The sequence below is a fragment of the Staurois parvus genome, unplaced genomic scaffold (genome assembly GCF_062004578.1).
Source record: "Staurois parvus isolate SC_StPar_1 unplaced genomic scaffold, SC_StPar_1.0 ptg000186l, whole genome shotgun sequence".
In the NCBI taxonomy this organism is placed as follows: Eukaryota; Metazoa; Chordata; class Amphibia; order Anura; family Ranidae; genus Staurois; species Staurois parvus.
Window position 1 is genome coordinate 11,801,839 of NW_028317982.1, and position 27,757 is coordinate 11,829,595.

The 27,757-nt window shown below is 45.9% G+C and overlaps 1 protein-coding gene across 3 annotated transcripts in view; it reads right to left on the reverse strand.

Annotated features, from left to right (window-relative positions):
- Positions 1-27,757, reverse strand: part of KCNIP4 (potassium voltage-gated channel interacting protein 4) — an 892,326-nt gene that overhangs the window by 728,247 nt on the left and 136,322 nt on the right. The window contains exon 1 of one of the 3 annotated variants that reach the window (XM_089677483.1): positions 14,967-15,246. The exons of the other annotated variants lie outside the window; for them this stretch is intronic. Coding sequence (XP_089533609.1) covers positions 14,967-15,054 — 88 coding nt within the window. The 5' untranslated portion in view covers positions 15,055-15,246. Of the gene's footprint in view, positions 1-14,966; positions 15,247-27,757 lie in introns of those variants that run through there. 3 annotated transcript variants of the gene reach the window in all.

Sequence of the window (27,757 nt, forward strand, 5' to 3'; positions counted from 1 at the left end):
AGCCGCTGCTGGACAGGTAATAGCTTGGAGGACTGGTGCTTCCCCACTCCTGTCAGGCTGTCCCCTCCATCACGCTGCTCTATGCCCATCTAGCTGCCCACCCCACCTCATGCTGCCCCCACTAGTTCCACCACCCCGTCACGCTGTCCCCCTCCTTTCGCGCTGCCTCCCACCTGCTTCGCTGTCTCGCTGCCCCCCACCTGTCCTGCTGCCCCCCACCTGTCCTGCTGCCCCCCACCTCTCCTGCTGCCCCCCACCTCTCCTGCTGCACCCTCCTGTCCTGCTGCCACCCTCCTGTCCTGCTGTCACCCTCCTGTCCTGCTGCCCCCCTCTTATTTCACTGCACCACCTATCCCACTGCCCCCCTTCTGTCCCATGGCACCCCTGTCACACTGCCGTCTCCTGTCACGCTGCCCCCCCCCCCATCTTGCTGCCCCCACCTGTCCCTCTATCAGCTACGTGTCCAACTGCCCCCTCCTCTCCCACTGCCCCCCACTTGACCCATTGCCCCCCTCCTGTCCCACTGCCGTGACATGTCCCAGAAGACTGTGCGGGGAAAGGAGGGGGCTGAACCTCCAGCTCTGTTTGCTGCAGTGAACTGAGCAAGCAGTAGGGTGGGTACCTGTTGAAGCCAGGTACCTGCTCCCCCCCAAAAAGTGTGTCAGTGGAGGGTGGAGCATGCGAATAAGTGGAGATTCCCCTTTTGGGTGGAGCTACACTTTAATGACAAGCACTACACTTGAGTGAAACCCCACAATATCACATCGTGTACAGCCACATACTGCATGGGCATACTAAGGAGGAGCAGATCTGTTCAACCGAAACAGGATTTTCATCAGTTCAGGCTGATCCACACCTGTAGCATCATTGCCCCAGTGAATAATTATTATCTTTTCCTATTAGGGCCCATTTACTGTAGCACATGCTTTATCACACTGTAATGTACAGTATATGTGCATTGCGGGTATGTTGGCATTGAATCATAATTGCCCCCCACCAATGCACTCTGCCCATTACATAGTGGTGTCAAGCTTTATAAAAAGCTTTCAAAAAGATACACCAGGTCTCTGCACACAAAACCGCATGAAAATGAATGCACGTTTAGGACTTCTAAGGGTCAGCCCAATGAGAAAGGTTTGTATTTCTTTATTAAAGTAAACCTGTTAGGAGCAAAAAAAACCAAAAACAGCTGCCACTGCTGACCTCCTGCTGTACCACCTTCACCAAAGTAAATGTGTTACGCTGCCAAATACGAAACAATGTGAATCTACCACAGCTCCAATAAAGTGCAGAAATTCATGATACAACACCCACCATAAATATGAAATAAATAAAAAATACACAGTTCATATAAAGTGAATTGTAATAAGTAGTCCAAAAGTACATAAAAGTTCATGAAAAAATAGGACACCAAGAACAGTGCTACATGGAACAAGCGTGCTCTGTTGTCCTCCAATCTTCACACCACCAGAAGGAAGGATATCAAAGCCTCTCACCGGAATCACAGACCTCTTTAACAGAAGGTGTAACAGCACTTTAGGGAGAAATCTCTCTAGGGATGGATGGGTGGATCACCACTTCGGTTGTAGTCAGCCAGCTTAGCAATGGGGGATATATCTCCAGTAATATCATCACTCCTTACTCCTTATACCACCATCACACATTGGGATTAGGCCAGCACAATTTCCAGATTGAGTCACTCCAGAGAACCACATGCAAGAGGAAACGGATCACTCATGGTGCAGTATTAAAGGCAAGTTTATTTAAAACTAGACATATACTCACATCAAAAAGAAGTGTTAAAGCATATCATATACATCGCATCCAGTGCCCCAGCGGGCGTGATGATGTCACCGCTGTAACTCTACCCTAAGCATTTTGTACAAATGGATGTCATCACTTGGGCAGGGGTAATATGCTACCTACCTGGGTATTATGCTGACCCACTGGGGTTGGTTTAATAAAGGCAAATAGCTTGATCCCTTCGCAAGGGAATTTCTCTACAGAGCTTAGTGAATGAAGTGAAATGAAGCTAGCTTCCATCATCCAATCAAGTGCAAGCAAAAATACTGTGGGGTTTTTTTTTTTAGTTTCCTTGCATGTGATTGGGCATTCTTTGGTATTTGAATTTTCACCACTTTCATTAAGCTAAGGGAATGTTCCTTTGCTACATGAACAGCCTTTAGTATATCAACCCCACTGCCTTTAAAGTATTACTAAACCCAGGACCCTGCATTCACTATATCTGGTCTCTCACAGTACAAAGAACATAGAAATGCAATTTTTTTAGTAAATATAAACTGCTAAATACCTTTTCTCATCAGTAGTTACAGCAGTCTTGTGACTTCTATGAGTGTTCAGCTGAGCACTGGTTAAAGCTTGTAGGAGAAGTTTTCAATTTGCTCTAGGAAAATGCAGAACCCCTGACCTTTGTTTGAACAGTGCTGATTGGCCCTGTGCTGATCACATGCACTCTCCCAAGAAAAGAAAAACCTCTCTAGCAATACACACCAAACTGAGCATGTGTAAAGTGACTCCACATGATATGTCTTATCAGAAGATAAGAGGGGGGTACTGGAAGAAAAAGAGAGGATGAGAGAAGCCAAGGTCAAACAGCGTTTTTACACAATGCAGAGGATTAACCCCTTAGATTCCACAGTGAGTATAACAAGCATGCTTTACTGCATATACAGACTGATTTTACTGTTGTGGGTTTAGTAACACTTTAATAACATCCGAGTCACTAATCACACATGTATGCAAATCAGGAAGGTCAAAGAAAAGTCAGATATCGTGGTCTGCATGCTTGTTCTGGATTACAGATTCATAACACTGAAGCAAGAGGATGTCAGGATGGCAGCCAGATATTTAGCATTTTTAGGAAAGGCCAGTAATGGCAGCCAACATTTTTTTCTAATGGTAGGTTTCCAATGATGTTACTAGGATTGGAATCCCTCTCTATGATTCCTGCTTTGCTCCTTTGGTGATAAAAGTGTACTATGCACTGTATCTCACCTACAATCACGTTTACACTCCACGCCAGGTGGGTATTGGCAATGGCTGGCAGCCTAGGTATTGCAGACACCCACTCATGACTGTGTATTACAGTACAAACCTGGCCGACATAGACATATTACCTGTGAAGTAGAAAGCCATGTCTACTTAGCTGGCTGCAAGCCTCTAGGTGCAGTTTTATGTACATTGAAAGAGTGTGGTATCATGAATATTAATGAGACTCCATTAATACATTATTTTATTGTTTTACACGGCAATAAGCTGCATTAAATGTTCAATTAGATATATAGCTCTCCAACTGCACATAAGTATATGATACATAGAGTAAGAGGGTTGGCGGCTTTCAGAATCACAAACACGTTTAGATCATCATAATGCACTGCAAACAGGACAATAAATCACGTCTATAGTAAGTAACATGACATCACACATTACATAATAGATATGGAGAGATGACATGTATTTCAGTTTTCATTTCTTGTAATGACATTAGATTTAAAAAACAAAAATATTAAAAACATCATCCAGGATTAAAACCCTGTGAAAATGATTTCATCCAATTTTGTATTCAAACCTGTACTGAGAGAAAACAGTAGCTGTGATTGCTGACTGAAAATGCTAGTTGCCTGGCTGAAGTGGTGAGCAAATAGCTGAAATACTTTCAAGGACATGGACCTGGAACAAGGATGGAAATGATCACATATAAGAAAAGCTATATGTGAAATAAGGGTCTGGCAGCATTCTATTTTAAAGCAGAACTCAAGCCAAAAGAAAATAGATTAAAAAAAAATATCAGCCACAAGATGTCCTCATTCTCACATCCAGCATCATTCAACCCACTTCCACTGACCCCATGTCATCCTGAACCCAGCCCAGCCCACAGAGTGAGGCCCCATTCACAGCTTAGTGTATCGGACTCATGAGTAGAATCATGTGATTCCGTGCATGATTCCGGATCATGCTAAAATTGCATCAAGACACGTGATGGACGTTTGGGTGCCATTCATTCTGAACACGCCAACAAGCCAAAAGAGGATTTTGTCACATGGCAAAACATGCGATAAAGGCACCAAATCGCACTGTCCAAAAATGTGCCAAAGTTGGCTTCAAAAAAGAATACAGTAGCTACTTTGGTGCTATATAACAATCAATGTATATATATCCTCAGATATATACACAGGTGTCGCGCTCCATATATAACAGTAATCTTATAAATAATACTGTGACAAAGACTTATTGTGCTACAAAACAGTGCAACATATAGTGCTCAACAAAAATGAATGCTGATTTAACAAAAAGTCCTCTTTATGCTTAAAATATTCAGTGCCAAATTCTGTGCCGTGCCACACTCCCCGTGCTCTAAAGATAGATGTGCGCTCACCTCCTTCTTTAGCCACCCACAGTGGCTAACAGCGCTTTTTGTCCTCTCAGGACTAGGTAGTGATCTTCATATATTATATATATATCCATCCATGCCATGGATATATTGCCTTTTTCCTGCCACCAGAGGTCTCCCTTTTTCCTCCTTCCACACTGAGCCTCAATGGATAGTAGGGATGGTTATTAGTAGTATTTTCTCCTCCCAGTAAATTGGGGTACCATGTAAAAAAGAGCCACAATGGTGCCTTATCCTTTGTGAGGTTAAGTAATTTATTGTAAAAAAATTTCCACTCACATTGTGCTGTCTCTCACAGAACTGTATCCAGCAGAGCTTGTGCCCAGATCCTGTGTTTGTAAGTGCCGCTCGTCCACCGCGGCGTCGTGACGTCAGAGCCCCTTCCCTATGCGTTACGCCACAGGGTCACGTGGCTTCATCAGGGGGAAAACAATTGGCCAATTGTTTTCCCCCTGATGAAGCCACGTGACCCTGTGGCGTAACGCGTAGGGGTGGCAGGAAAAAGGCAATATATCCATGGCATGGATGGATATATATATATATAATATATGAAGATCACTACCTAGTCCTGAGAGGACAAAAAGCGCTGTTAGCCACTGTGGGTGGCTAAAGAAGGAGGTGAGCGCACATCTATCTTTAGAGCACGGGGAGTGTGGCACGGCACAGAATTTGGCACTGAATATTTTAAGCATAAAGAGGACTTTTTGTTGAATCAGCATTCATTTTTGTTGAGCACTATATGTTGCACTGTTTTGTAGCACAATAAGTCTTTGTCACAGTATTATTTATAAGATTACTGTTATATATGGAGCGCGACACCTGTGTATATATCTGAGGATATATATACATTGATTGTTATATATCACATGTTTCACACAGATAATGAGTATTGTGTAAAGTGTTGATGCACCATTTCATTTGATTTAATTATTTCAAAAATATTTTTTTTACACTAAGGGAGTATCGCATTTTGGCTCACGAGTATCACTATATATTTTTAGCTACTTTGGTGCATTTTTGGGGCAGAAGGCGGCCATTTCGATTGAACGGTGTTACCCCAAAAAGGTGGCAAAAAAAGCTAAAAAAAATGAGTAAAACGTGCAATGCTCTAGAACTGCTAGATGTGAACAGGGCCTGAAAGGAGAAGCAGCTCAGTGATGTGCTCATCTCTATGCCACTCTGCTTTGACCTCCTGTCAACATGCTCCTTGTTATCACATGAAATGATTGACCTCTTGTGCTGCTTGCTCTGCTGTACAGGGACTTCAAGAAACTGATAGCAGGTCATATTTAGGTGCTTACACTGCTTGTATTTAAAGGTTACATTTAAACAAGAATTATACTTTTTTCACTGCTCTGTCCACGAGTAAAAAGTGCATTCCCTATTGCTAGGTGCTTCCTATTGCTAGCTATGAGGTTGGATGCACTTCATAATGGCCACTTGCAGTAAGAAATGCAGAGGAAGAAGGGATGTGTTATCCTCCAGTCCCTCCGCATTCATTTTGCACCGTCTCAAGAAATCCTCAAGCCAAGACAATCAGTCATTATGAAGCAGACGTCTCCTTCCTAGCTATGTTGTTGGACAGCCACAGAGGGAGGGGGGCGCCCAGTTTGCCCGTATAGCGAGGGTTATCACTTTCAGCATTTTAGTATCCGATTTAATCACTTACTGAGTAGGCAGCTATTTTACCTTTTATTGCTTATGTAGCTGGTGCCCTGACCACTGCCCCAGGTTTTCTGTTTTTAGGGTGGCTCCTTTCTCTTCTAGCATCCTACATAGTCACCCATGCATGCAGGGACTAGAGTTGAGTCTCCCAACACAGTGTGCATCAATAGAAACACACAGCTCCATAGCCTAGGATGGTAAGCTACAAGCTAATCACCCTTCCTCCTCCCAACTAACAGGCAGTCTAGAGACTGCACTGTCCTCTGTCAACTCTTTCCTGTGAGGACCAAATGTTCAGGGAAGAAGCACTGAGGAAGCAAGTGGCAGCAGTATTGAAAGTTGTAAACTGCAAGTGCTTGAGTAAGACTTTTGCCAAAAAAAATTACTGAAGATTATCTATTTTATTGTACTCAAAGTGTTAGGCTAAAAATGCCAAAGGTTTGATACGACTGTTATCTGTGTGCTTCATCCAAGTCAGTAAAATAGAAAGTGCTGAAACCAGAAACTACCAGTCAGCTAGAATTCTTAGAAGGAGGTCAGTGGCAGCCCCTGGGTTTCCCTCAGTACAGGTTTCCCCTGAAGTGTGCTTGGAATCTCTCACTATAGGAACAAATGCTCAGCTTCTAAAATGTCATGTGTATAGTCCCAAGTCATGATGTAACGCACACTTTTCATGTAGACAATACACCTAGTAGAGGCATCCCTACAACCTTACTTTATCTGCCATTATTCCAAGACAAGCTGCAGGTTACAAGGCATTCTTCCAATTCGTTTTACAAAATATAAAACCTTAAAAACAACGCGATCAAGGAAAATACCACTATAAACATAAAACATCTAAACACTGCCAACCAAAATATTTGATAATACATCATTCTATAGTCATCATTACCATTTGCATTGACATATTCTGCCATCTTTCGCAACCTGGGTTCCTCCAGAGTTTCCTCAAGAACTTTCTGCCTCGTAACCAATGACACCAATCATGGTTTTAGCTGTCTGTAAGGGTCATCATACACATTGCAATCTGACTGTACAATCAACTGTAGAGTTATCTACTATATGATTTAAGCACTTCCCTAAACTAGTTTAGTTTTGGTCACCAGTGCTGAGAAAAGATGTTGTTAAATCAGAGTTCACTAAAGGGCAACAAAACTAATAAAGGGGGTGGAGGACCTCATCTATGGGGGTGGAGAACCTCATCTATGGGGGTGGAGGACCTCTTCTATGGCGGTGGAGGACCTCTTCTACGGGGGTGGAGGACCTCTTCTACGGGGGTGGAGGACCTCTTCTACGGGGGTGGAGGACCTCTTCTATGAGGATGGAGGACCTCTTCTATGAGGGTGGAGGACTTCTTCTATGGGGGTGGAGGACCTCTTCTATGGCAGTGGAGGACCTCTTCTATGGCGGTGGAGGACCTCTTCTATGGGGGTGGAGGACTTCTTCTATGGGGGTGGAGGACCTCATCTATGGGGGTGGAGGATCTCTTCTATGAGGGTGGAGGACTTCTTCTATGGGGGTGGAGGACCTCTTCTATGGCGGTGGAGGACCTCTTCTATGGCAGTGGGGGACCTCTTCTATGGGGGTGGAGGACTTCTTCTATGGGGGTGGAGGTCCTCATCTATGGGGGTGGAGGACCTCTTCTATGAGGGTGGAAGACCTCTTCTGTGGGGGTGGAAGACCTCTTCTGTGGGGGTGGAGGACCTCTTGTATGAGGGTGGAGGACCTCTTGTATGGCAGTGGAGGACCTCTTGTATGGCCTTGGAGGACCTCTTCTATGGCCTTGGAGGACCTCTTCTATGGGGGTGGAGGACCTCTTCTATGAGGATTGATTACATAAATTACAGTTATTTACTCTGAAGAAGAGACACTTAAAGCTGGTTAACACCATCAGAGAACACCTGCGGTTCTGTGTGTTTCCACACATTTCATGTAGGGCAGCTCATTCATTTCTATTGGCTACCCTACATGCAAGAAACACTCAAAAAAAGTCCCTGAACATTTAGAGAAAGTACTGCAGCACCAAGTGTTGTGGCACATGCAAAAACGAGCACGTTGCACATGCATGGGGAGGCAATTAAGAAGAAATGGCACCAACATGTGTCTGCAATAAAGCAGTGCATTTCTGCACGTTACGGGAAAGGATGTGATTTTGCAAGTTCCCACAATGCACAGCCTTAGAAGGAATATGATTACCTTGTACAAAGTTATCAAAGGTGACTCCAGTAATTGTAATAAATGGTTTACTCTAAGGTCGCTGAAGAGGACACACGGCTATAATTTGAAGTTAGAGCAAAGGAGGTTCAGCCCGGGTTCACACTTATGCGGTGCAGAATTCACATTGGCAGATGATTTGCACAGGAATGTGGTGCGGTTCCTGTGCAATTCACATGCAATGTGCCATACCACATCAGTGTGAACCCGGGCTCAAAGTGGTGGTGAAGGCAGAAGGTTTTTTTTACCTTTACACATTCTATGCATGAAGGTAAAAAAAAACAAAAGTCCAGCTTTCCCCCTCGACCCCCTTTTATACTCACCTGAGCCCAATTTTGATCCAGCGATGTGCACAAGAACAGCGACTCCCCTAGGTCTCTCCCTTCTCATTGGCTGAAACACAGCAGCGGGAACCATTGGCTCCTACTGCTGTCAATCACAGCCAGTGAGGAGGGACCGGGGACGGCACTGAGATGTGCCCTGTGAATTTTATGGACACACAGGGGGCAAGCTTGCATGACTGCTCCCAGAGCAAGCAGTTTACTATGGGGTGCACTCAGCGGGGGAGAGGAGCTAGGAGCGCCTGCCGGGACCAGAGAAGAGGAGGACAAGGGCTGTTCTGTGCAAAACCACTGCACAGAGCAGGTAAGTATGACATGTTTGCTATTTTTAAAAAATAAAAAACAACCTTTAGAATCACTTCAATCTCAGAATGGAGCAAGGGTTCTTTATTGTACAAGCAGTAAAAATGTGGAACTCCCTCTCCCAGAAAGTAGTACTAGCAGAGTGTCGACAACTTCTAAACACTTTGATGTCTTCCCCAGGAGCCAGAATACACAGGGCTATGGGAATTGTTTGAAAATTAAAATCACACACATTTACAAACACACATAGGCTGAACCGAAGGGGACTCGGTCTTTTTTTCAGGCCGGGTTCACCCCTATGAGTTTTTCAGTGCATTTCAGTTTTGTAGAAACACACTATAGTCTATTTAACATGGTTTCCTATGGGTCACGTTCACATGTGTGCATTTTCCACCAGTGCATTTTTTTCGAAAGGCTCAGGGACTTTTTTTTCCTGCAGCAGGTTTCATTTTTGGTTCCACAGACGTCAATGGAAATGCAGTGGAAACGCATCAAAAACAAAGTGCTTGTGTTTTGTAATGCGTTTCTGCTGCATTTTTTCTGGTTTCTCCAGGAAGACAACAGACACCTCCCAAAATCACAAAATACATCTAAAATGCATTAAAAACATGTGTGAAAAATTCCCCAGGAAAACGCATCATCTGCGACTTGCATAGATACGAACCAGGACACAACCTTATAAACTATGTCAAATTATTATGGATCAGTCAGACCCTTGCAGTAGTTGTTGGTCCATCTAACAGGGATTGTACAATCAGATAGTAATGTGTGTGGTGACCTTAATTAATGAGATACATCTTTCCAATGATTTTTCTCACTGATCATTAATACCAATGTGCCGTGAGCTGTAGATATAACAATTAGCAGGGGTTCCCTGAGACCAGAAAGTTATTTCAATGGCTCCTTCATGTTAAAAAGGTTGAGAAAGATTGCTCCAAGGGCTTGTTTACACTTGCTTTGCTCTCTGAAGAGCGATCAGCAATGGATCACTTTTCAGAGGGTGTTGCAGGCAATGAGGAGGCATCATGTTACCTCCTCACTGCCTGTTTTAACTCCTAACAGCCCACACCTCCACACTGCAAACAAGTGCATTGCTTGTGGTTGTGGCAAAGCCGCATTCGGCGAACACAACAGCGGGGATAATATTTGCTGCATTATGATGCAATCCCCGTATGGCTGCCTTTGCAGCTTATAGAAGCCATACATGCTTGGATAAGTGATCAATTTTTTTTCCAATCAATTTCTCCTGATATTAGCAATCAATCTATAGCCAATAATTCATATGATCGATATGCTGAAACATGGCTGGATCTAGGGGGGTGCTGGGGCGGGCTATGCCCCCTCCAAGCCAACCCAAACCTGTCACTATACTGACAGTACACTTCAATTAACACAATATTCCCCTATTCTGATACTTTACCTGCCTAGTTTGACATTCTACTGCTCCAGCCTGACACTATACTGATCCCAGTTATGCGTTGTGTGGGGAGGAGGAGCTCTGCTGCCTGTACCCAGGCTGTGTGCAGTGCAGTAATGGGAGAAAGAACTGTGCCCTTGTCCTCTGCCCTGCCAGCAGTGACCCCTGTCCTCTGCCCTGCCAGCAGTGACCCCTGTCCTCTGCCCTGCAAGCTGTGACCCCTGTCCTCTGCCCTGCAAGCTGTGACCCCTATCCTCTGCCTTGCCAGCAGTGACCCCTGTCCTCTGCCCTGCCTGCAGTGACCCCTGTCCTCTGCCCTGCCTGCAGTGACCCCTGTCCTCTGCCCTGCCAGCTGTGACCCCTGTCCTCTGCCTTGCCAGCTGTGACCCCTGTCCTCTGCCTTGCCAGCTGTGACCCCTGTCCTCTGCCTTGCCAGCTGTGAACCCCTGTCCTCTGCCCTGCAAGCAGTGACCTCTGTCCTCTGCCCTGCCAGCAGTGACCCCTGTCCTCTGCCCTGTCAGCAGTGACCCCTGTCCTCTGCCCTGTCAGCAGTGACCCCTGTCCTCTGCCCTGCCTGCAGTGACCCCTGTCCTCTGCCCTGTCAGCAGTGACCCCTATCCTCTGCCCTGCCTGCAGTGACCCCTGTCCTCTGCCCTGTCAGCAGTGATCCCTGTCCTCTGCCCTGCTTGCAGTGACCCCTGTCCTCTGCCCTGCCAGCTGTGAACCCCTGTCCTCTGCCCTGCCAGCAGTGACCCCTGTCCTCTGCCCTGCCAGCAGTAACCCCTGTCCTCTGCCTTGCCAGCAGTGACCCCTGTCCTCTGCCTTGCCAGCTGTGAACCCCTGTCCTCTGCCCTGCATGCAGTGACCCCTGTCCTCTGCCTTGCCAGCTGTGAACCCCTGTCCTTTGCCCTGCCAGCAGTGCCCCTGTCTTCTGCCCTGCCAGCAGTGACCCATTCTCTGCCCTGCCAGCAGTGACCCCTGTCTTCTGCCCTGCCAGCAGTGACCCCTGTCCTCTGCCTTGCCAGCTGTGAACCCCTGTCCTCTGCCCTGCAAGCAGTGACCCCTGTCCTCTGTCTTGCCAGCTGTGAACCCCTGTCCTCTGCCTTGCCAGCTGTGAACCCCTGTCCTCTGCCCTGCCAGCAATGACCCCTGTCTTCTGCCCTGTCAGCAGTGACCCATTCTCTGCCCTGCCAGCAGTGACCCCTGTCTTCTGCCCTGCCAGCAGTGACCCCTGTCTTCTGCCCTGCCAGCAGTGACCCCTGTCTTCTGCCCTGCCAGCAGTGACCCCTGTCTTCTGCCCTGCTAGCTGTGCACCCCTGTCCTCTGCCCTGCCAGCAGTGATCCCTGTCTTTTTCCCTGCCAGCAGTGACCCCTGTCTTCTGCCCTGCCAGCAGTGACCCCTGTCCTCTGCTTTGCCAGCTGTGAACCGCTGTCCTCTTCCCTGCTAGCAGTGACCCCTGTCTTCTGCCCTGCCAGCAGTGACCCATCCTCTGCCCTGCCAGCAGTGACCCCTGTCTTCTGCCCTGCCAGCAGTGACCCATCCTCTGCCCTACCAGCAGTGACCCCTGTCTTCTGCCCTGCCAGCAGTGATCCCTGTCTTTTGCCCTGCCAGCAGTGACCCCTGTCTTCTGCCCTGCCAGCAGTGACCCCTGTCCTCTGCTTTGCCAGCTGTGAACCCCTGTCCTCTGCCCTGCCAGCAGTGACCCCTGTCTTCTGCCCTGCCAGCAGTGACCCCTGTCCTCTGCTTTGCCAGCTGTGAACCGCTGTCCTCTTCCCTGCTAGCAGTGACCCCTGTCTTCTGCCTTGCTAGCAGTGATCCATCCTCTGACCCGCCAGCAGTGACCCCTGTCTTCTGCCCTGCCAGCAGTGACCCCTGTCTTCTGCCCTGCCAGCAGTGACCCCTGTCCTCTGCTTAGCCAGCTGTGAACAGCTGTCCTCTTCCCTGCTAGCAGTGACCCCTGTCTTCTGCCCTGCCAGCAGTGACCCCTGTCCTCTGCTTTGCCAGCTGTGAACCCCTGTCCTCTGCCCTGCCAGCAGTGACCCCTGTCTTCTGCCCTGCCAGCAGTGACCCCTGTCCTCTGCTTTGCCAGCTGTGAACCGCTGTCCTCTTCCCTGCTAGCAGTGACCCCTGTCTTCTGCCTTGCTAGCAGTGATCCATCCTCTGACCCGCCAGCAGTGACCCCTGTCTTCTGCCCTGCCAGCAGTGACCCCTGTCTTCTGCCCTGCCAGCAGTGACCCCTGTCCTCTGCTTTGCCAGCTGTGAACCCCTGTCCTCTGCCCTGCCAGCAGTGACCCCTGTCCTCTGCCCTGCCTGCAGTGACCCCTGTCCTCTGCCCTGTCAGCAGTGACCCCTATCCTCTGCCCTGCCTGCAGTGACCCCTGTCCTCTGCCCTGTCAGCAGTGATCCCTGTCCTCTGCCCTGCTTGCAGTGACCCCTGTCCTCTGCCCTGCCAGCAGTGACCCTTGTCCTCTGCTTTGCCAGCTGTGAACCCCTGTCCTCTGCCCAGCCAGCAGTGACCCCTGTCTTCTGCCCTGCCAGCAGTGACCCCTGTCCTCTGCTTTGCCAGCTGTGAACTGCTGTCCTCTTCCCTGCTAGCTGTGACCCCTGTCTTCTGCCCTGCTAGCAGTGATCCATCCTCTGACCTGCCAGCAGTGACCCCTGTCTTCTGCCCTGCCAGCAGTGACCCCTGTCTTCTGCCCTGCCAGCAGTGACCCCTGTCCTCTGCCCTGCCAGCAGTGACCCGTCCTCTGCCCTGCTGACCTCCCAGCCTCTGCCCCCCTGACATTTTTTACTACCCCCCCACATGACAGGCAAGATCCGGCCCTGTGCTTAAAATGGACAAATGGATTTTAATCAATAGTTAAGATATGATTGTAATTTACAATCAATTCTTATCAATCGCATCTGTTTCCACCATGTAATCTCATCGTCTGATCAACTGAAACACATTCATGGACAATGTATCTCAGTGCTTCCAATCGATGCAAAACCATCAATAATTTGCTGCCCTGGCTGATCAAGTCAGTTTGATCGAATTTTCTCTAAACCAAGTCTAAATCGACTGGAAGAGAAGGTTTCTGATTCAATAGTCTTGATTGAATTGCACATTAATCAGATAAAATCAAAGTGTATATGGCCCGCCTTTGGGGAGGAGTTGGGGGGTGGTAGGTAAAATCATGGCTCAACTGAGGTGTTTGTTTTTTGCCCCCCCCCAGCTGCAAGTATAACTACACCTTACAGCAGTATTGAACCAAAAACCAAAAATGTAATATATTGCAGCTTACCAATCATTAGATATGGCGGTTGCATTCCTTTTCTTTTTTTAGCCTTTTTTCCCTCTGTTTTGCCCTGGTGATCTGGCCAGTAACACATCTCCTATATTAGCGTGCCCCTCACTCTGGATGAATGAGCACAAGAGGCACAGCACACAGCAGCATTGTTAATCTGAGGGGAGGGTAGTGTTCTATATAGTAGCAGATTTAGATACACTGAAACCAAACTCCAGCTCATACTTTGTAGGCAGTCACAGCAAAGAGTTGTTTTCCCCTTTCAGGATAAAGGTTTTACATAAATGACTTTAGATTGTAAGCTCCATGATCAGGGCCCTCTCATTCTGCCTGCATTGCACTGTATTGTACTTGTACTATCTGTGCAAACTGTTGGTGATATATAAATCCTGTTTACTAATAATATTAAGGCTTGGTTCACATATGTGCGGGTGGTGACGGTGCAGATCCGCACAGAAATCCGTGCAGCCGCACCACCCGCACACAGGAATGTGGACCCGCGGGTGGGTGCCATTAATTCTAATGGCATGCCGCCCGCACTGGAAATCGAAACTGTACTGGGAACCTTGGCTGCGTTCTCAGAAGAAGTGCAGGGACTTCTTCCCTGCATGTCCCGGGACACGGGAGTCCATTCAAATAAATGGGATCTTGTGCCCGTGCAAAACGCGGAATGCAGGAATGTGGATATGTGAACCAGGGGTAAATAAGTGTTGATCACTGTAAGCCCCCCTGTCAAAGGTAAATGGTTTGTCTCAACCCTCTAACTTCTACATCTGCAGAACTGCTTGTTCTGTTGAACAACAGACTTACTAGCAGGCTCACCAGGTGCAAATAAAAGAAAGAAAGCTCAAAAACAGAAAACTAATGCAGCCATCCCATCTAAGAATTGGTAAGCTGCAATATCGTAAATGTTTGCTTTTGGGTTTATTATCGCTTTAAACATAAAAGCTGAAATAAGCAGAACACCACAATAATACAATTACAGGCAGAAGCGATCTTTGATTTCACACAACAAAACGCAGCCAGAGATTTACTACAACTGGAGCAGCCGTGCATAGTAACCAATCAGCTTCTAGCTCTAGCTTGTCTGGTTCAGTTTTGCAAATGACAGCTAGAATGTGATTGGTTGCCATGCACAGCTGCTTTACTCTCAGTAAATAGTATACCCCTCACTGTGATGTAAATGTCACACACAGCTTCTATGATCAGCAATAATATGTAAATGACACCTTGCCAGGCAGATCCCCCCCCATCATTATAGAGGTGACAGATCTCTGACAGCTGAGTGCTGATTGGCTCCCCCCCCCCCCCTCCCATTGAAGTTTACCTGCATGGAGGGTTCCTGTGGCCAGCCTGACCAGGTACTGCACGAACTTCAGGATCTCCCTCTTACATCTCTTCCTACAGGTACTCATAGCGATCCTCGGAGGGGGGAGGGAGGAGAGCACAGGAGGTCCGCACACAGCGCTCTGCGGGTCGGGGGATTCCCGGGGATGAGCCGCAGCCGGCGGGGATCTAATTCCTGAAAGGAGCGGAGGACACAGCCCGCCTATCCGGGGAAGACTCGATGTACTAATATCACCGGAGAGGCAGCGAGAGGGAGAGGGACTTGTCCGCTCTGCAGACAGGGGGCGGAGCCTCAGCGACTACACTCCGCATCATCCAGGACAGAGCGCAGGGACCGGCATCCATCATATGGAATCATACTACTGATCCCCACAACCCACACTACACCCGCTCCGCACTCCTACGATCCTTCACAGCCCAAGGATGCACTGGGAGGAAGAAACAAACTTTGCTGTGCCCCCCCCCCTCCCTTCTGTATTGCAAGGGTTAAAGTATAAGTAAGGGCTTGATCAGGGGCGGACTGACAACTCATGGGGCCCCCGGGCAATAGGGGATCATGGGGCCCCTGTGTCCTTGCCCAAACTCAAAAAAGCCTATGAAAAAGGTACCAGGGGCATCTCATTGGGCCCCCTACTGACCCCGGGCCCTCGGGCAGTGCCCCAGTTTACAAATGGTCAGTCCGCCCCTGGGCTTGATGTATTAAAACAGAAAGCTGCATAGAAACCAATTCCCTTCCAGGTTTTAAAGTGATACTAAGGCTACGTTCACACTAGCCTTGTGTGCAGGCGGCAGAGAGGTGTTTGGGAAGCGTTTTTACTGCTTCCCAAACGCCTCTGCCAATTCTGCACATTACAGCACATGGTGCTGTTCTAACCGGAGCGTTTGCGTCGTGTCGCGGCAAAACGGACGCCTCTGGTCGAGTCAGGAGGCTTTGAAGCCTCCTATTCTCGTCAATGGTGCCGCTCCGCAAACGCCCGGCCGGCGTTTGCGGTGCGGTTGCGACGCAGTTGCAGGGCGTTTGCGGAGCGGTAACACCACTCAAACTGTATTATAGGCGTTTGTGGGGCGTTATTAACGCCTAGCAACCGCCACTAAACCGCACACGCGGCATTTGCGGAGCGTTTGCCGAGCGTTAAAAAACGCTCCGCAAACGCCGAACCAACGCTTGCCAAACGCTATAGGGGCGTTTGGCAAGCGTTGGTAAAACAGCCAAGTGTGAACGAGCCCTAAAGGCTTACATTTTTTTTTAATATAGTAAACATCATACCTGCTGTGTGCAGTGGTTTTGCACAGAGGATCCTCCTCTTTTCAGGTCCTCTGCCTGCACTCCTGGCCCCTCCCTCCTGTTGGGTACCCCCACAACAAGCAGCTTGCTATGGGGGCACCTGCTGCTCCATGTGTCCATTCACACATGGAACCGTGGCTCGGCCCCGCCTCCTCTTTCCTCTCATTGGCGTCAGCCAATGAGGAGAGGGAGCCCCAGGATTGCTGAGACTCCAGTGCACATCGATGGATCGAGAGGGGGCTTAAGGGAGTATTACAGTCAGGGGTGGACTGACAACTCATGGGCCCCCGGGCAATTGGGGATCATGGGGCCCCTGTGTCCTTGCCCACACTCAAAAAACACCCAAAAAAGCCTATAGAAGGTACCAGGGGCATTTTATGGGGCCCACTACTGACCTTGGGCAGTGCCCGAGTGCTCGAATAGTCAGTCCGCCCTGATTACAGTTGATTCACACATGTGCGGTGCAGGTTGAAGCTTAGGTTTCACAGCTGATTGATACAATAGTTGTTCAGCAGTTCATGTCAGGTTTACATCAGGTTCAGGACAGGATTAGCTCAGGATTTTATCTTGTTCACACATTGGTGGGTTAGAAACGGTTCCCACAGAAGTCAATAGTCTGTAATCTGCACCTGAACCGGACCGCACTGCTTCAAAATTGGACAGCACTCTTTCAATCCGCACCGCAGATCAACCAGATCACCCAGAGCAACGTGTAATCCCGAGTGTAGCTTGGGGTTACTGCTTCTGGTACTGAAACTTAACCCTGAGCTACACTCGGGATTTCCGCCAGGGGGGGTAAACTGCACTGGATCCGCACTGCCAATGCACCGGACATATGTGAACAGGCACCATAGGAAGCAATGGTATTTCACATGTCATGAAGATTGGATGCGGTTCAAACTGAATCCAATCCACATATGTGTGAATGGGCACTAAGGTGAGTAGTTGATTCACACATGTGCAGTGCAGATTGAAGCAAATTGATACAATAGTTGTTCAGCGGTTCATGTCAGGTTTACATCGGGTTCAGGACAGGATTAGCTCAGGATCTTATCTTGTTCACACATATACGGGTTAGAAGCGGTTTCCATAGATGTCAATAGCCTGCCATCTACACCTGAACCAGAGCGCACTGCTGAAATCGGACATGTCTCTTTTTAAAACCGCACTAAATCAGCACCACCAGTGCATCGGACATATGTGAAAAGGCACAGGAAGCAATGTTATTTCACATGTTATTTCACATGTCATGTGGATTGGATGCGGTTCAAATCACATGCAATCCGCATATATGTGAATGGGCACTTAGAGGAGCTGGGGAAGCTGCTGCTCACAGAAGGTCTTTTACCTTCATGCTTAGAATGCATGAAGGTAAAAAACCTTGAGCCTTTACAACCACTTTAATGTCAAAGCTTCAAGTGGAATTAAACTCCCACTGGCCACTTGTACCTTCAGGCAGGCTATAATAAAGCTTACCTGTAGGTACAAAGAATATCTTCTAAACGTGCGTTATGAGATATTCAGTGTCCGTGCAACCACTGACATCACCAGCACATGCGCTCTGAAGGAATGGTCTGCCCTTGCCGCTCCTTCAGAGCTCTGTGCCACGGCTGAGCCTCCCACACGCATACATGGGAGTGACAGCCTCATGGCTTGGCCAATCAAGAGGCCAGAGCCACAGGTCAGGTGCAATGCTTTGGCCAATTACAGCGCATAATGATGTCATGATGACGTCATGGGGAGCTCTGCCCCTTGTGACGTCATCACCAGGGGCGGACTGACCATTCAAGCACTCGGGCACTGCCCGAGGGCCCGGGGTCAGTAGGGGGCCCCATGAAATGCCCCTGGTACCTTTTTTATAGGCTTTTTTGAGTGTGGGCAAGGACACAGGGGCCCCATGATCCCCTATTGCCCAAGGGCCCCATGAGTTGTCAGTCCACCCCTGGTCATCACAGTATTTATGAGCTGTCATCGTGGTGCAGCTTGCAGACTGCCGGGAGCCAGGGTCAGGAATGGAGTATTTTTTTTCTTTTTTCGGGTCGGTGGTGGTGGTGGCTGGCATCATGATTGATGGATCTACTTCATTCAGGGGACATTATTTTATTTAATAAAAGATTTGTCAAAGACTGTCACCTGTCATTTTTACACTACACTTTTTTTTGTGAATGGGTAGTGGTACGATGTACCCCATACTCATTCACATGGGGGGGATTTGGGGGCCCCCTTGTTAAGGGGGACTTCCAGATTCCAATAAGCCCCCCGCCCACAGACCCCCACAACCACCAGACAGGGTTGTGTGGAAGAGGCCCTTGTCCCCGTCAACATGGGGATAAGGTGCTTTGTTGAGGGCATCCGGCCTGGTATGGTTCAGGAGGGGGGGGGGAGCGTTTGCTCATCCCACCCCTTTCCTGACCTGCCAGGATGCATGCTCAGATACGGGTTTGGTATGGATTTTGAGGGGACCCACACGACATTTTGAAAAAAAATGTTGGCATGGGGGTTCCCCTCAAAATCCATACCAGACCCAAAGGGCTTGGTATGGATGGGAGGAGGGACCCCATGCCTTTTTTTTTTAAATTTCTAATTGTCAGTAATGCTGACAAATCTTTTGACATTCAGCTGTTAGCAGGGAACCCCACTGACAGCTGAAACATTAAAGAATGTTTCACTACTAAAATACCACATGACTTAATATAACACATGCAGTATTTTAGTAGCTGAGCGGTATCTTACTACATACTACGTAAGATACCGCTCAGTAAATTGTCCCTGTTCAAACTTCGCAGTCAGACTTTCAGTAGGTTAGAATGTTTGACCGCGAACCGAATAGGGGAGTGTTCCCATCACTAAGTAATAAATGTCAAGTAAATCTATACATTTCTTTATCCAGTAAATCTTACACTAATATTTTGCACCTTCCAGTTTTAGTATATCAACCCTTAAGAGATTTTTTTTAAAATTTTGGATAGAGTGGAGAGGAATTAGATCCCCTGTCAGGTTTTTATTGCTGTCTGTGCCCCCCCTTAAAGAGGTTCATCCTCTCTATTTGTCCTATTTTAAGTATTATTCCTGGCTAATCTTAAAGAGGTATTAAACCCACAATGTAATATATTGCAGTTGACCAATTATTAGATGTGGTGGCTGCATTAGTTTTCTTATTTTTAGTCTATTTTCACTCTGTTTTCACTTGGTGCTGTGGCCAATATACGCCGCCTATGTTAGAGTGCCTCCACTCTGGATGAAGGAGCAACAGAGACACCTTTGGAAGGGCCGCCAATAGGGGGCGGTAGTGCTCCTGTAGGGGGCCTGGGCAGCAAGCGGATCAGTGCAGCAGGATGGGGGGGGGTGCAATAACAGAACAATGCACTGTGCGGCTCTCTGCAATAGCTAAAAGATGCTTTGTCCCCCGGAGAGCAGGGCAAAACGCGTCAGTAGGCATGGCCTGCGGAGTGAAGTAGGCTGAGGCCACCACATATACACATGAACACGGACAGGGAGAGTGACAGTAATCTGCTTACAAGATACACACTCCTGGATGGTGATATTAACTGCCAGCACCCCATTCCTGAGGACAGCGGGACAGTATTCATTCCTCTTCCTTTTGCTTTTAGTGACATTACAAGTAACAATTATGTTATTTTTGTGTCCTCTAATAATGATTTTAGTATATTTGTAGTGAAAATATTGTTTGGATATTTTCAGACGAGGGGGACCTGTCAACTTTGCTGTAAGGGGCCCCATGATTTCTAACAGCAGTCCTATCTTTGGACAGCAGCAGCATTGTCAGTGTGGGGGGGAAGGGTGTGTTAGATGTACTAGCGGATTTATATGCACCAACAAATTGAAGCTGATCTTCAGCTAACGTTTTAGAAACAGTTACAGAAAAACGTTTTCTTTTTGGGATAAAGGTTTTAAATAAATAAAAGCTGATCATTGTAAGCACCCCCGTCAGAGGTAAATGGTTTGTCTCATCACTCTACATCTGCAAGAGAGATGTTTATGTTGAAAAATAACAGGCTTGGCGCTCAATTCAGGAAGCGGTATTTTCCTGTTTAAAATTTGCAGTGAAATAGCTCACAGCGTTTTCAAAGATTTTATAATAAAAAATGCTACTAAAGTAAGGCATGCAGTATTTCATCAAAATGTGTGATCTTTATCTCATGAAACCATGCGGTATTTTATCTCATGCGATATCCAGTGGGATAGATACAGTGGAGAAGAATTAGAACCCCTGTCAGTTTTATTTGCTAATAAAGAGGTAAAATGGGGCAGTACAGTGGCTAAATGGTTAGCATTTCCACCTGGCAGCACCAGGGCCATTGGCTCAAATCCCAGCCACAGCACCACCCGCCTGGAGGTTGGATGCTCTCCCTGTGCCCACGTGGGCCTCCTCTAGGCACCCTGGCCTCTCCACACACCCCAAAGACATGCTGGTAGGTGAATTGGATCCTGTCTAAACTGGCCCTAGTATGTGTATGTATGAATGTAAGTTAGGGACGCCCCTTGAGGGTTAGGGACTGATGTGAATGTACAATATATATGTAAAGCGCTGTGTAAATTGACAGCACTATATAATATAAGTACCTAAAATAAATAAAAATAAATGGTTCAAACCATAGAAATATGCAGTCCCTGCAGCAGATGTATTAATACAAAAAAAGGTGACTGTAATACCAGTCAAAGGGAAGCTACTATCACAGGACACACATAGTGTATAAAAAACATTTAAGTAATTTAAGTAAATAAAAAATATATTTATAAATGTCAAATATTGAATGAAACTAGCATCAAAAATAACACATATACAGTATATAAATACTGTATCCTTCTTCTACAACGCTGCCTTTTTTATTGGTGGAAGAAGGGTATATATATATAATGGAGAGGTTTTAGAACACCTACTGGGTTTCTCTTGCTGTCTGTCCCCATTAGGGAGATTCACCTTCTCTAATTGTCCTGATTACCATTATCATTGAAAGTGAAAGTATAAGAAAATCACAAATTTTGGGTTGTCCCCAGAAAAGTAATATAGGGGAAATCTTCCAATCAGGACACTAGTTCTGGTGACCTGGGGGTCCCCAAGGGATTCCCTTAACCTCTTTAATACCAGCCGCAGTATATACACTGCGGCAGGGTGGCCCCACTGTGCTAGAGCATGTTAAAAGAATGGCGTCTAGCAAAACAGGTAGGGGGCGCGCGCGACAGGTGTGCCCGCCCTACCCGTCCCGCAGATTGTGACAGCGGAAGTCCATCACCGGATCCCGGCGGGTCATTAGCCGCCAAGTCCCGGTGATTACCGGTAAACATCGGTTTTAGCGGTAAACATTGTTTACATTGCAGCTCTGCTATCTCTCAGTTCAGAGCACGCTGATCCTGAGAGAAGACTTTATCTCTCGGGATCAGCGTGTTCCTGTGAAGTACACACCCCCGCCCCCTAGTAAAACACTCCCCTTACACAGTTAACCCTTTCATTCAATAAAAATGTTAACCCCTTCCTCCCCAGTGCCATTAGTACAGTGTCAGTGTTTTTTTTTCCACTGATCACTGTATTGATGTCACTGGGGATGTCAGTGACCCCAAGTCAGTTCCCCCCCAGTGTCAAAATGTCCGCCGCAGTCCCACAGTCCAGCCATAAGTCGCTAATCACTGTCATAAATCGCTGATCACCACCATAAGTCGCTGATTGCCGCAATTATTATTATAAAAAAAAATCCCAGTATCCCGCCATTTGTAAACGCTATAACTTTCACGTAAACCAATTAATTTACACGCATTGGGATTTTTTTTAGCAAAGACGTTGCAGAATACATTTTGGCCGAAATTTATGACGAAATTTGATTTTTAAATTTTTTTACTGGACATGTTTTATAGCAAAAAGTCCAAAATATTGTTTTTTTTTCTCAAAATTGTCAGCCTTTTTTTTTTATAGCGCAAAAAATTAAAAACGCACACGTGAACAAATACCACCGAAAGAAAGCTCAATTTGTGGGAAAAAAAGAACGTAAATTTAATTTGGGTGCAGCGTTGCATGAACGCGCAAATGTCAGTTAAAGTAACGCAGCGACGTAACACAAACCACTTCTGTAACCGCTTCCTGACCACCCTATAACAGAAATACTACTACAGGGCGGCATGGGTACGTAAAATCACATATATATATATACGTGATTCACGCTCCCGTGGTTTTCATGCCCCTCCCAGATGGCGTCAGATTGCCCGTCAGTACACCAGTCATCACATTTAACCCCTTGATTGCCAGCAACACGCTGATACACAATAAATCTCCATTGCTAGTATAGTGTCTTAACGAGTCAATATCTTTGATCAAATCAGCACTATACCAGCATTCACATTAGTATAGCGTCCCCAAAAACACAGCATTTGCGGGATCAGCCCCGGGAACCTGCCAGCACCTGCGTTTAGCCCCCACGCTTACCCCCCCTTCTCCCCCAGCAAGTGCAGTGTCAGTAGGTCACTGTCACTTGATATATTACACACAAAACCGCAGTGTTCGCAGAATCAGGCCTGATCTCTGTTAGCACTTGCCGGTAAATTTTGATGACTCCTATATGCAGCCTCTTAGATTGTAAGCTTCCAGGATCAGGCCCTCCTAACCCTCTTGTATTGAACTGTATTGTTCTGTATTGTCTCCCGTTATATTGTACAGCGCTGAGCAAACTGTTGGCGCTATATAAATCCTGTATAATAATAATAATACCAGCACTGCAGTATGACTTGGTGTCGTGGCGAGTCCCATAAGTGCAGTACAAGCCAGTGCGGAGGCGAGCACAAGTATTGTCCCGCAGCCACTAAGAATTCACACACAGACCTGTAGAGCTCCTAATATCCTTCCGGATGTGCTTGCAAATCCCGATTGGCAGTCCACAAATTTTGCAGCACCCGTACTTCCCCCATTCACTGCTCAACCTGGAATTCAGGTGGAAATAGAAAATTTAACTACTCCCCTTGATTTTTGGAGCGGTTTTTCATGGAATATCTGTATGCGTTGATTGTGGATCAAAGCAATTTATATGCACAACAATTTATCGCCGCCAACCCAAATTCAAACCTTGCCAGACCAGTCACATGGAAACCCATTACTGTTTCCGAATTTACTTTTTTTGGGGGCCTAACCCTCAACATGGGCATTAGTAAAAGAAATGAATTCCAGTTGTATTGGTCCGCAGACCCGATTCATCATATACTGTGTTCTTTGCTGCTATGGCCAGGCATAGATATGAGAGTATAATGTGTTTTATGCATTTCAATGACAATACACTCTGTCATCCTCGGGGTGACTCTGAATTTGACCGGCTACACAAAATTCAGCCCCTCACAAATCACCTTAATCAAAAATTTTCAGATGTCTATACTCCCCAGCAAAAAATCTGCGTTGATGAGTCCCTAATTAATTTTTCTGGCCGCCTTGCATTCAAACAATTTCTCCCCAGCAAGCGTGCCAGATATGGGGTCAAGATGTAGAAGATCTGTGAGAGGACAACAGGCTATACTTATAAGTTTTGGATTTACAAGGGAAAAGATAGTCATGTGGAGCCCCCTGGATGCCCAGACTACATGGGGAGTAGTGGCAAGATAGTTTGGGACTTGGTGTCATCCTTTTTCCATATGGGGTACCACTTATACGTGAACAATTTTTATTCAAGCGTGCCACTATTTAGACATTTGTACAATCTTGGAATTGGCGCTTGTGGCAAAGTGTGACCTAATGTGTGCCCACCATTAGAAGTGAGTGGATGCAGGGCGATATATTCTAATGGTGGGCATACCACACACTTTTTTTTGGCAGAGATTTCTTCTATTTTTTTAATTCAGTCCACAGGCTGCATAAAAAACCCCCAAAAGAACATAGCATATATAACCAACAAGGATCAGCGATGTACTGGTACATCACTGGACTTTGAGTGGTTATACCAGGATGATGCCTACAGCTGCAGGCATCATCCTGGTATAATTTTTTTTTTTCAGCTGGAGTTCAGCTTTCATGTAAAAGCAATCCTAGTGGCTAATTAACTGCAGGATTGCTTTTATAAGCAGTGGGAGATGATGCCCCCCTTCCCTGCTGCGTTCCATGGGCTTCTCGGGCAGTCTCGTGCCATCGGGGGAACCTGAGAATGCAGCCGGTGTTTCTGCCAGCTGACCATAGAGCTTATTGGAGATCAGAGTGGTGCCAATCATCTCTATAGCCTAAGAATTTGGAAGCTACAAGCATTTCATCACTTCAGTTTCGCAGGATATAAACAGCGCCATTTGTAAATTGGGAAAGCATCTGATCACACTGATTTTGGTTTGATTAGATAATGTAAGGGCAGAGGAGAGATCTAGAGTCTGATAGACCCCAGATTTCTCAAAAAAGAATATGACAATGCCCATTGAAGTTCTAGGGGATATTTGCATTCCCTGTGATAGCATTAAAAGTGATAAAAAAAAAAATTAAAAGGACAGTGTAAAAATAATTTTAAAAAATCAAAATAACTTAAGAAAAAAAAAAAGTACCCTGCGTTCATAAGCGTTGACCCTGTGCCGGTATGTAAACAGCGGTTGCACCATGCATGTGAGGTATTGCCGTGAACGTCAGATCAAGGCCAGTAATTCTAACACTAGACCTCCTCTGTAAATCTAAAATGGTAGCTTGTAAAGGCTTTTAAACATTGCCTATGGATATTAAAAACGTATGCAGTTTGTCGCCATTGCACGGGGCATGCGCAGTTTTAAAGCATGTCATGTTTGGTTTCTATTTACTCGGAATACTATCATCTTTTATAATTTACCAAATAATTGGCCAATATATTGTGTTTTTTTGCATTAAAAGTAAAAAAGTGTATTTTTTAAAATAAATTGCGTTTGAAAAATCGCTGCGCGAGTACTATGTGCCATAAAAAATTGTAGTACCCACAATTTTATTCACTAGGGTGTTTGCTTTAAAAAAATATATAATGTTTGGGGTTTCAATTAATTTCCTAGCAAAAAAGACTGATTTTTTTCATGTGAACAAAAAGTGTCAGAAAAGGCTTGTTCTTCAGGTGGTTAGAAGAGTGAGTGATGTGTGGCATAAACTTCTAATGCTGGGCATAAAACACCCCCACCCCCCAAAACGACCACTTTTTGGAAAGTAGACACCCTAAACTATTTGCTGCGAGGCATGTTGAATCAATAGAAGAATTTATTTTTTTACCACAAGTTTTTGGAAAATGACAAACGAAAAACATTTTTTTTTTTTTACACAAAATTGTCAATTAAATAATTTACTGCTCACACATGCCATAGGTATATGTGGAATTACTCCCCAAAATATATTCTGCTACTTCTCCCAAGTATGGGGGTACCACATGTGAGAGACATTTTGGCAGTCTAGCCAAGTACAGGACCCCAAAATCCAATAAGCATCTTCAGGCTTTTAAAGGGCTTTATTTCCTCATTATACTTCCTGACTACCTATCACAGTTTCGGAGGCCCTGAAATGCTAGAATAGCACCTAACCCCCCCCCCCCCCCCCCAAATGACCCCTTTTTGGAAAGTAGACACCCCAAGGAATTTGATAAGAAGCATGTTAAGTATTTTGCAGATCTCATTTGTTGCCACAAGTTTTTGGAAAATGAAGAAAAACAAACAAAAACATTTTTTCTATTCTTTTTTTATATTTCAAAACCTTGTGAGAAAAAATGAGATCTGCAAAATACTCACCATGCCTGTTTTTAAATTCCTTGGGGTGTCTACTTTCCAGAAAGGGGTCATTTGGGGGGGTTTGGTGCTATCCGGCATGTTTGGGCCTTCGAAACTGTGATAGGTAGTGAGGAAGTGAAATGAGGAAGTTACGCACCTTTAGGCTTTCAAAGTGGTCATTGGATTTCAGGCTCCTGTATGTGGCTAGGCTCACACGTGTGGTATCTTCATACTCGGTAGAAGTAGCAGAATGTATTTTGGGGTGTAATTCTACATATACCCATGGCTTGTGCGAGAAATAAATCATTTAAATGACAACTTTTTGTAAAATAAAAAAAAAATGTTTTTGTCATTTTCCAGAAACTTGTGGAAAAAAAATAAATCTTCCATGGACACAATATGCCTTTCAGCAGATAGCTTAGGGTGTCTACTTAACGAAAAGGGGTCATTTGAGGGTGTTTGTACTATCCTGGCATTTTAGCACCTCATGAAATGGGGAGTCAGAAAGTAAATGCTGTGTAAATTCCATTATCTATACCAGGGGTGGGCAAACTTTTTGACTTGAGGGCCGCAATGGGTTCATATATTGGACCCGGGGGCCGGACTAGCTGCTGGCCGGCCCAGCCACTACCATGCCATCCATAGTAAGTATAGTAATATTCCCCCATAGTAAGCATAGTAATTAATCCCCCATATGGTAATTCATCCCCCATAGTAATTCATCCCCCCTATAGTAATTCATCCCCCATAGTAATTTATCCCCCATAGTAATTCATCCCCCCTATAGTAATTCATTCCCCATATTAATTCATCCCCCATATTAATTCATCCCTCATATAGTAGTAGTAAGTAAGTAGCAAGTAGTAAGCCAAGTCCCCCCTGTGTCAATTTACTTACCTTTGCTCCGCGCGTTCTTCTCGCCGTGTTCCCGCGCCGTTCCGGTCTTCAGGGCAGACTGTGAGAGGAGCCTAGCTCCCCTCACGTTCGTCACGCTGCCCCGCCTACACACATCCTGACAGCCAATCACTGGCTATCAGGATGTGAGTGGCAGCGAGACTGGCCAATCATTGCATTTGAGCGCGCTGCCCTGGCTGTTTTTTTTTTGTATCACGCTCCACGGGCCGGATTAAAAGGGCCGCCGGGCCGTATACGGCCCGCGGGCCGTAGTTTGCCCATTGCTGATCTATACCATAGTTTGTAGATGCTATAATTTTCACACAAAGCAATAAATGTACACTTACTGAGATTTTTTAAACCAAAAACATGTAGCAGAATACATTTTGGCCTAAATTTATGACAAAATTTTAGTTTTTTGGGATATTTTGTTATGACCGAAATGAGAAAATATTGTTTTTTCAAAAATATGTTTTTTCTTCAAAAATGTTTCTGTTTATAGCGCCAAAAATAAAAAGCGCACAGGTGATCAAATACCACCAAAAGAATGCTCTATTTGGGTGAAAAAAAGGACATAAATTTCATTTATGTACCATATTGCATGACCGCGCAATTGTCCATTAAACTAGCGCAGTGCTGTATAGCAAAAAAATGGCGTAAATTGCAGTATCTATACCATAGTTTGTAGACGCTATAACTTTCACACAAAGCAATCAATATACACTTATTGGGATTTTTTTTACCAAAAACATGTAGCAGAATACATTTTAGCCTAAATTTATAACCAACTTTGAGTTTACTATATATTTTTTATAGCTGAAAGTAAAAAATATCGTTTTTCTTCAAAATTTGTGGTATTTTTTTGTTTATAGCGTGAAAAATAAAAAGCGCACAGGTGATAAATACCACTG